This window comes from Oncorhynchus gorbuscha, linkage group LG05 (assembly GCF_021184085.1).
Source record: "Oncorhynchus gorbuscha isolate QuinsamMale2020 ecotype Even-year linkage group LG05, OgorEven_v1.0, whole genome shotgun sequence".
Classification (NCBI taxonomy): domain Eukaryota; kingdom Metazoa; phylum Chordata; class Actinopteri; order Salmoniformes; family Salmonidae; genus Oncorhynchus; species Oncorhynchus gorbuscha.
The window spans coordinates 87575585-87586297 of record NC_060177.1 but is presented as its reverse complement, the minus strand read 5'-3'; the positions used below and the strand labels follow the sequence as shown (position 1 = coordinate 87586297).

At 46.4% G+C, this 10713-nt stretch overlaps 1 protein-coding gene across 3 annotated transcripts; it reads right to left on the bottom strand.

Moving 5' to 3' along the window:
• Positions 1-1575: 1575 nt before the first annotated feature.
• gtf2h2 (general transcription factor IIH, polypeptide 2) lies at positions 1576-10430 on the bottom strand. 3 transcript variants are annotated; one of them, XM_046351453.1, is made up of 11 exons: positions 10368-10430; positions 9153-9256; positions 8539-8653; positions 8357-8443; positions 8196-8246; positions 6136-6190; positions 5796-5901; positions 5526-5616; positions 4885-5080; positions 4617-4787; positions 1576-2204 (listed from the first exon to the last, which is right to left on the bottom strand). In XM_046351453.1, the coding sequence occupies exons 2-11, from the start codon at positions 9206-9208 to the stop codon at positions 1951-1953; spliced, it is 1182 nt and encodes a 393-aa protein (XP_046207409.1). In that variant the 5' UTR covers positions 9209-9256; positions 10368-10430; the 3' UTR covers positions 1576-1950. The 3 variants fall into 3 exon arrangements, with proteins under 3 accessions (XP_046207409.1, XP_046207410.1, XP_046207408.1); XM_046351454.1 differs by lacking the exon at positions 10368-10430 and adding an exon at positions 10170-10190; XM_046351452.1 differs by lacking the exon at positions 10368-10430 and adding an exon at positions 9717-9967.
• Positions 10431-10713: the final 283 nt, after the last annotated feature.

Below are 10713 nucleotides of genomic sequence, written 5' to 3'. Positions count from 1 at the left end.
GGGATGAATTATGCGGAAATAGTGACTAACTGATGTAGAAATAACATTGAGTAGTTATTTATGATGCAAGATGATTTGTAAATTAGTCAATCTCGACTCACCTTTAAAGAATAATATTTCCAGTGTTGCTAACACTGGATATTACATTGATGTCTGAGACAAAGGTTGGCACAAGGTTAAGACCCTAAACTATTTTTTTTTCATCTTCGGCAAATTTATACATTTACATTACATTTAAGTCATTTAGCAGACGCTCTTATCCAGAGCGACTTACAAATTGGTGCATTCACCTTATGACATCCAGTGGAACAGTCACTTTACAATAGTGCATCTAAATCTTAAAGGGGGGGGGGGTGAGGGAATACTTATCCTATCCTAGGTATTCCTTAAAGAGGTGGGGTTTCAGGTGTCTCCGGAAGGTGGTGATTGACTCCGCTGTCCTAGCGTCGTGAGGGAGTTTGTTCCACCATTGGGGGGCCAGAGCAGCGAACAGTTTTGACTGGGCTGAGCGGGAGCTGTACTTCCTCAGTGGTAGGGAGGCGAGCAGGCCAGAGGTGGATGAACGCAGTGCCCTTGTTTGGGTGTAGGGCCTGATCAGAGCCTGGAGGTACTGAGGTGCCGTTCCCCTCACAGCTCCGTAGGCAAGCACCATGGTCTTGTAGCGGATGCGAGCTTCAACTGGAAGCCAGTGGAGAGAACGGAGGAGCGGGGTGACGTGAGAGAACTTGGGAAGGTTGAACACCAGACGGGCTGCGGCGTTCTGGATGAGTTGAAGGGGTTTAATGGCACAGGCAGGGAGCCCAGCCAACAGCGAGTTGCAGTAGTCCAGACGGGAGATGACAAGTGCCTGGATTAGGACCTGCGCCGCTTCCTGTGTGAGGCAGGGTCGTACTCTGCGGATGTTGTAGAGCATGAACCTACAGGAACGGGTCACCGCCTTGATGTTGGTTGAGAACGACAGGGTGTTGTCCAGGATCACACCAAGGTTCTTAGCGCTCTGGGATCCTCACCTCAACTTTAAAACAGACGTGTCTACGACTCAGTTTGTCATTTGTTTGTGTGATGAATTTATTATACAATACTGTCAGCATAAATATGTGTGAGCCTTTTAAAAATATTTATAAAGGTTAAAGGTTGTCCCCACTTCTTAGGGGATCATAACCACCAGGAGATTTTCTCCACATAAGCGTTACCTTGGTTACTGTTCCCTGGAAACAGCCCAGTCCTGCATCTCGGAGGAGGCTCTTTCTATTGCATTTGTTGTCTCACTTGTGTTGTGTGTTTTTGCTGATCTTGGTGTGTTTTTGTTGCATTTATGATGTAATGATTTGGCTTCGTAATGTCTCAATGCAGTACATGCACTGATCTCAGATGCCCTTCTGGCGCTTTTTTTTGTTTTTTGCCTGTGTGTTTTTCAGATTTTGTGAGAATTAAAATGTTGACAAGAATCTGTATTTTGTTAAAATACTAAAATGAAAAATATTGATTGTAAAACTCTGTCATTTAATGGAAGGCTCTGGCTAAGAGATGGGGACAGACAGACGAGTCAAAATAAATAGAGAACATACAATAAGATCTCTACAAAAGAGCTGAAGTTTATTGAAAAGGTTTGGTCCATTTTATGCTGCTGCCAGAGCCAACCGGTGATATCGATGCGCAGAGTTTCAGCAGTTCCATCTCAATCCAACCATCATTGAGGTAAAGTCAGTCCTCTAGCTTTAGATGTCAGCCTGGATACAGGACAACTCCAAGATCAACTCCAAGCAATACGGCCAAAGTCAATTCCAAATTTCCTAGCAACACAACTCCAGAGGTAAATTCCGTAAGGGCCCAAAGCACTGAAGGCCCTCCAAATTAGTAAACATCTTTAAAGTGTGTGCAGGTATATTGGCACTTGTCTTGAGGTTTCCCATAAGTCCTACATCGTCCTCTACTTTTGACCAGAGCATCTCAGGGGGCACTGCGGCTGTGGATGCAAGAGGGGCAGCAGTGCAGCGTGTCGTGGATGAACAGGTCACACTCCACGCAGAACACACTGTTACACGACGGACATATGAACACACTCTTGTCCTTCAGCTCCCCCTGGCAGGCTTCACAGAACCTCTCTGTGTGGTGCAGCAGCAGAGGACTCTCCTGGAAGGCCTCCAGGGGGAAGAGGTGGTGGAAGGATCGGGCCAGGTGAGGAGCGGAGACTAGTGTCAGCCCTGGGGGAACAGACACACTTTAGTCACGTCTGTCGTAGCACACACACACACTTTAGTCACGTCTGTCGTAGCACACACACACACTTTAGTCACGTCTGTCGTAGCACACACACACACTTTAGTCAAGTCTGTCGTAGTACACACACACACACACTTTAGTCACGTCTGTAGTAGTACACACACACACTTTAGTCACGTCTGTAGTAGTACACACACACACTTTAGTCACGTCTGTAGTAGTACACACACACACTTTAGTCACGTCTGTAGTAGTACACACACACACACACTTTAGTCACGTCTGTAGTAGTACACACACACACTTTAGTCACGTCTGTAGTAGTACACACACACACTTTAGTCACGTCTGTAGTAGTACACACACACACTTTAGTCACGTCTGTAGTAGTACACACACACACTTTAGTCACGTCTGTAGTAGTACACACACACACTTTAGTCACGTCTGTAGTAGTACACACACACACTTTAGTCACGTCTGTAGTAGTACACACACACACTTTAGTCACGTCTGTCACGTAGTACACACACACACTTTAGTCACGTCTGTTGTAGTACACACACACACACACACTTTAGTCACGTCTGTAGTAGTACACACACACACACTTTATCACGTCTGTTGTAGTACACACACACACTCACACACACTTTAGTCACGTCTGTTGTAGTACACACACACTTTAGTCACGTCTGTTGTAGTACACACACACACACTTTAGTCACGTCTGTCGTAGTACACACACGGGTCATCTCAATGTATGTACGCAGAAGGTATTTCCCAAAATGCATTCCTCCCGAAGTGTACACTTGTTCACTTCCTGATATGAAAGAAAATTATTGCTTTGAGAAATTCCCTCTAGCCCGTGTCTACAGCAAACCAATGCATTAAGATGTGGGAAATAGTAAACAAGTGAAGAAGGAGAGACACCACACACCACACTTAAACACTCAGCTAGACACCACACTTAAACACTCAGCTAGACACCACACTTAAACACTCAGCTAGACACCACACACTAGACTTAAACACTCAGCTAGACACCACACACTAGACTCAAACACTCAGCTAGACACCACACACTAGACTTAAACACTCAGCTAGACACCACACTTAAACACTCAGCTAGACACCACACACTAGACTCAAACACTCAGCTAGACACCACACCACACTCAAACACTCAGCTAGACACCACACTTAAACACTCAGCTAGACACCACACACTAGACTTAAACACTCAGCTAGACACCACACACTAGACTTAAACACTCAGCTAGACACCACACTTAAACACTCAGCTAGACACCACACACTAGACTCAAACACTCAGCTAGACACCACACCACACTCAAACACTCAGCTAGACACCACACCACACTCAAACACTCAGCTAGACACCACACACTAGACTTAAACACTCAGCTAGACACCACACTTAAACACTCAGCTAGACACCACACACTAGACTCAAACACTCAGCTAGACACCACACACTAGACTCAAACACTCAGCTAGACACCACACCACACTCAAACACTCAGCTAGACACCACACACTAGACTTAAACACTCAGCTAGACACCACACTTAAACACTCAGCTAGACACCACACTTAAACTCTCAGCTAGACACCACACTTAAACACTCAGCTAGACACCACACACTAGACTTAAACACTCAGCTAGACACCACACACTAGACTTAAACACTCAGCTAGACACCACACTTAAACACTCAGCTAGACACCACACTTAAACACTCAGCTAGACACCACACTTAAACTCTCAGCTAGACACCACACTTAAACACTCAGCTAGACACCACACACTAGACTTAAACACTCAGCTAGACACCACACCACACTCAAACACTCAGCTAGACACCACACACTAGACTTAAACACTCAGCTAGACACCACACACTAGACTTAAACACTCAGCTAGACACCACACTTAAACACTCAGCTAGACACCACACTTAAACACTCAGCTAGACACCACACTTAAACACTCAGCTAGACACCACACTTAAACACTCAGCTAGACACCACACTTAAACTCTCAGCTAGACACCACACACTAGACTTAAACACTCAGCTAGACACCACACCACACTCAAACACTCAGCTAGACACCACACACTAGACTTAAACACTCAGCTAGACACCACACACTAGACTTAAACACTCAGCTAGACACCACACTTAAACACTCAGCTAGACACCACACTTAAACACTCAGCTAGACACCACACACTAGACTTAAAACACTCAGCTAGACACCACACTTAAACACTCAGCTAGACACCACACACTAGACTTAAACACTCAGCTAGACTTCACAGTCAGCTAGGCACCACAGACTTCACAGTAAGCTAGGCACCACGTACCACAGACTTTACACTCGACAGGTAGCTCCGTGTACTTGGCCTGGCACTGTGGACAGAAGTACCCTCCCATAGACAGACCGGGACCACCACTAGTGCTGTCCAGGTGGGCCTGGCTGAAAGAAGGCTTGGCATCCTGGTCTGATATAGAGGCTATGGTGTGCTGGGGGAAACCTGGAGGGACAGAGAATAGAAACACTGGAGCTCAGAAATAACGTTGTGTGGTTAGGACTGAGCCAGTCTATGTGCTGAAGCTCTATGTGTGTCTGACCCATGCGTATGAGGGAACACTCGGAGGAGGAGGTAGCAGGAGGAGGCTTCACATGAAACATCAGCAGCTCCCTGAAGTGGCTCTCATCCAGGATCACATGGTACGACCCCCCGGTCTCTCTGGTGAGCACCGTGCAGACACGCACCTCGGCTGACAGGCCAATCACAGACACACGGATCTTCAGAGCCTTCAGAGTCTGATGGAGAACAGAGAAAACACCAGAGATGTGAAATGTGAGGCACCAGTGAGAGATCAGGGCGAGATCAGGGAGAGATCAGAGATATGAAAAGGGAGACACCGGTGAGAGATCAGTGAGAGATCTGGGACAGATCAGATATATGAAATGGGAGACACCAGTGAGAGATCTGGGAGAGATCAGGGAGACAAGGAGAAAGATCACATAGAAACTACACCAGAGTTTCAACATGAGACAAAACACCAGAGAAAAACATCTGGGGGAAGTGAGAGATAAAATGATTAACCTTTATTTAACCTGGCAAGTCAGTTAATAAGAACAAATTCTTATTTACAATGACGGCCTACACCGGCCAAACCCGGACGCCGCTGCCGTATGGCCCAATCACGGCCGAATGTGATACAGCCTGGATGTAAGTGACAGAGACAGACAGATCTGCTGTTACCTTGACCAGCTCGTAGATGTTAGCTGGGTCACATGTGGTGAGACTACTGAAGATGATGAGGACTTCTCTGCTGCTGTGGCCTGGCATGTGTCTGAGGAGAGACAGAGGGTGATGGTGAAAAGACAAATTGGATCATACATCTTGGGACAAAATAAAAGTATATGGATATACCACCACACACACACACACACACACACACACACACACACACACACACACACACACACACACACACACACACACACACACACACACACACAGGAAGCATACTTGAGAGTCTGCATGGCCAGGCTGAGGGAGTTATATAGAGAGGGTTCTCCTCCACACGTAGAGTCCTTTGCTTTCTTCAGGGCATCAATGTGCTTCTTTGGGTTCCCTGTGGATAGAATAACAGCACTGTCAGCAGAACTGTAACCAGCACACAACTAACATGCACTCTCAAAACACCAGCAAGCCACAAACGTTAATGCCTACAATGGAAAATAAATCTATACAAATTAAAACTATTTTAAACATGCAACAAAAACAAAAAAAGTACAGCACTTATATATTGAATAAACTTAGGGGAAATTGGGACACCTCGTAGAATGACCCAAGGCGGACCTCTCACCTGCCAGGTCAGTCAGCTTCTCCGCTCTCTTGTTCTTTGTGGTGATGATGCCCACCTGAAGAGGAGACCATAGGAGGGACTAAGTTCTCTTAGCTTACTAGACCATATAGTGGGAGGAGGACAACACACCGTTGCTGACGTAGCAATCCATCAAAAGTATTTCATGAAGCACCTTTTTACATCCGGAGGTGTTTTACAGACACCCTGCCTAGAACCCCAAAGAGCAAGCAATTTTTTTTTTTTTTTACCTTTATTTAACCAGGCAAGTCAGTTAAGAACATATTCTTATTTTCAATGACAGCCTGGGAACAGTGGGTTAACTGCCTGTTCAGGGGCAGAACGACAGATTTGTACCTTGTCAGCTCAAACCCCCGAGTTCAGAGTTCAGCTCGGGGGTTTGAACTCGCAACCTTCCGGTTACTAGTCCAACGCTCTAACCACTAGGCTACGCTGCCGCAGAGGTATCTGTGGCTAGAAAAAAAAACTCCCTAGAAAGGCTGGAACCTGGGAAGAAACCTAGAGAGGAACCAGGCTCCAAGGGCTGCTTACATTGACAAACACTCAGGAACAAATGACAGTGGGATAACAAAACCCACTCTAATTGAATGGTGGAACGAGGGCCTACCTGACTGATGGGGTTCTGGTGGAACGAGGGCCTACCTGACTGATGGGGTTCTGGTGGAACGAGGGCCTACCTGACTGATGGGGTTCTGGTGGAACGAGGGCCTACCTGACTGATGGGGTTCTGGTGGAACGAGGGCCTACCTGACTGATGGGGTTCTGGTGGAACGAGGGCCTACCTGACTGATGGGGTTCTGGTGGAACGAGGGCCTACCTGACTGATGGGGTTCTGGTGGAACGAGGGCCTACCTGACTGATGGGGTTCTGGTGGAACGAGGGCCTACCTGACTGATGGGGTTCTGGTGGAACGAGGGCCTACCTGACTGATGGGGTTCTGGTGGAACGAGGGCCTACCTGACTGATGGGGTTCTGGTGGAACGAGGGCCTACCTGACTGATGGGGTTCTGGTGGAACGAGGGCCTACCTGACTGATGGGGTTCTGGTGGAACGAGGGCCTACCTGACTGATGGCGTTCTGGTGGAACGAGGGCCTACCTGACTGATGGCGTTCTGGTGGAACGAGGGCCTACCTGACTGATGGCGTTCTGGTGGAACGAGGGCCTACCTGACTGATGGCGTTCTGGTGGAACGAGGGCCTACCTGACTGATGGGGTTCTGGTGGAACGAGGGCCTACCTGACTGATGGGGTTCTGGTGGAACGAGGGCCTACCTGACTGATGGGGTTCTGGTGGAACGAGGGCCTACCTGACTGATGGGGTTCTGGTGGAACGAGGGCCTACCTGACTGATGGGGTTCTGGTGGAACGAGGGCCTACCTGACTGATGGGGTTCTGGTGGAACGAGGGCCTACCTGACTGATGGGGTTCTGGTGGAACGAGGGCCTACCTGACTGATGGGGTTCTGGTGGAACGAGGGCCTACCTGACTGATGGGGTTCTGGTGGAACGAGGGCCTACCTGACTGATGGGGTTCTGGTGGAACGAGGGCCTACCTGACTGATGGGGTTCTGGTGGAACGAGGGCCTACCTGACTGATGGGGTTCTGGTGGAACGAGGGCATACCTGACTGATGGGGTTCTGGAGGAACGAGGGCCTACCTGACTGATGGCGTTCTGGTGGAACGAGGGCCTACCTGACTGATGGGGTTCTGGTGGAACGAGGGCCTACCTGACTGATGGCGTTCAGGTGGAACGAGGGCCTACCTGACTGATGGCGTTCAGGTGGAACGAGGGCCTACCTGACTGATGGCGTTCAGGTGGAACGAGGGCCTACCTGACTGATGGGGTTCTGGTGGAACGAGGGCCTACCTGACTGATGGCGTTCTGGTGGAACGAGGGCCTACCTGACTGATGGCGTTCTGGTGGAACGAGGGCCTACCTGACTGATGGGGTTCTGGTGGAACGAGGGCCTACCTGACTGATGGGGTTCTGGTGGAACGAGGGCCTACCTGACTGATGGGGTTCTGGTGGAACGAGGGCCTACCTGACTGATGGGGTTCTGGTCAAAGTATTCCTCGACAAAATATTCCACCAGCTGCAGAGTTGAAGAGAGAGAAAACAAAATCACAAAATATTTTTCAGCTCCATATGTTACACAAGTATTTGAATTCCTCCTCATCTCTACCATCCCCTCCTCTTCCTCACCTTGAGTGTAGAGGTGAGGCGATTGGGTTTCAGGTCCTGGTCTTCCATGGTTCTAGAGGTGTCAATTACCACGTACAGGTGACGCATCTGGAACACGTGATATTGTAGTGTTATCATTATTACTTTACTGAAGAAGTACATGGCATCTGAGAAGGCAAATAGAGGGTGAGGAATCAACTCACCATCCCAAGCCGAACTTGTCCATGACTCTCAAACACCCTTTTCCTTTTGGCCTGGAAAAGGATTTCCTCTACAGTGGCTTTGAGAGATCCAGACTCGTCCTCCTTCAAGATCTCCCTATATGGACAGACGGACAGACAGACAGACAGTAAGTCAGTGTCTGCATTTCAGTGGTACATGCTGTTGCAAGCCTCACTGTAGACCAAAGCCGAGGAGTTTAGTCGGGGGAGGTGCATCTGCGACAGCCAAAAGTCAGACACTAATGTGTTTTTTTAACAGCGAGGCTCAGATCAACATGGCAGTGTTGCCATTCTTTATTAAAAATGTTGTTAACACACAAACTAAAATCATATGTGTGTACATTACACAACCAATTAGTGAGTAAGAGCCTCAACAACATGTATTTATTTATTATTTATTTATTGGTTCCCGTTTCAGTCGTGTCTTTGGTGATGTTTGCTTGGGTCAAACAATAACACCCTAAAGACTGGTTGCCAATAGAGCCTCTTACAACGCAGGTGACTGCTGCAGGATGAAGTCGGTGAAGAGCAAATGTAAAAACAAAACAGTCCAATAATTATATTCATCCTAAGCTTACGTTTAGTGAGCACCTTACCATGTTCGCTCATAACCTCCCTCCCAACGCTTGGCTCTCTCTGGCTCTTCGTCCATCTTGATTGAGTCAACCTCCAAATGCAGTTCAATCAAAAACTGAAGTATCTGTATAAATGACAAGAGGGTGAATTAGAAGCTTTAAAAACTTTGTAATGCTTTGTAGCTATTATATTATAAACCGTGGCATTATCATGCAAATACAATTATTTTCAAAAACAACATAGCTGCCAACTCATCATCCCCATACCAGTACTTATGTTTTTGGTTGGAAAATGTAGCTATCTATGCAAGCAATCACAAGCACTCGATCCGTCAATTCTCCTTTAAACCCAGGAAGCAATCATTCCACTTACCATTCATCAGCTTTTCGAGCTTAATAATGTCAAAATAAGTTCGGAAATTACCAAAGAATGGCGTTTCGCTGAGCAACTATCGTCATTACTACCTTTTTGACGGTATGTACTTCCAAAAAAACAACATGCAATATTAGTAATGGATTTAAAACACAAAATAAAGCTTAATTAGAAATATACAACTTTAAAAGTACCCTATATTGTCTACTTACATTAAATATTATTGTGTTCAGTGTAGAGCGGGTGAAACAACAGATCGGTATGGCGTTCATAAACTGTTGAAGGTGATCAAATCAATGACCTTTTCTGCTGCTGGCTCAGCCGAAATGTGCGTGGTAGTAATTGGTGATGCCGAAGAGGTGGATTTGGCATTTTCTCAAAAACGATACGATTATTTTCGGTTGCATGTAACTTTGTATTTTGATTTTAGGGGGGTGGAGTACATACCGGCCGGAACCGCAGTACCGTCATTACTATACTAACGTTAGTTACTCAGCCAAACTCAATTATTTGGTAAGTACCAAACGTATGACATTAATCTTGAAAAGCTGGAGAATAGCAAGTTGAATGCGCTTAAAGGAGAATCGCCATATTCAACGTCTCCTGTAAACCTAAGATTCTGGTTCAGCAGCACCAAATATTTTTATATATATTTATATTTATACTCATTGTCTGTGGCTGCTGCGCCTTGCTGTGAAACTGGCGGATGTTATTCGAATGCATTGCTAAATTAATCGTCTACATTTCATGAATGAGTTACTCGACTAAATTAGTTCAATCGTCGGCTGAATAATTGTACATTAGTTTAATATGATATAGAAACATCCAAATAAGATTAAAACAAAAACACAACATTCGCATACCTGCTGAAGGAAGCAACCATGTTTGGTGTAACAGAAGAGCTTCCCGCCACAGGAAACATGGTCTAAAGGAAAAAATAGTTCCGACTTCAGATTTTGGGGGGGGGCAATGAGTAAACTTATGTTTTTGTGGATGATGGGCTCATAAATTGCATGTAAATGTCCAGAAACTATTGTCATTAAAAACGTTTTGAAGTTTAGTATTTAAGTGGACAGTTTAGACAGCAATAAGTTCTACCCTACCACGCCCATACATCTGCTCCTTTTATTCTCTGTCCCCAACGCACTAGACAACCAGTTTTGATAGCCTTTAGCCATACCCTCATCCTACTCCTCTGTTCCTCGGGTG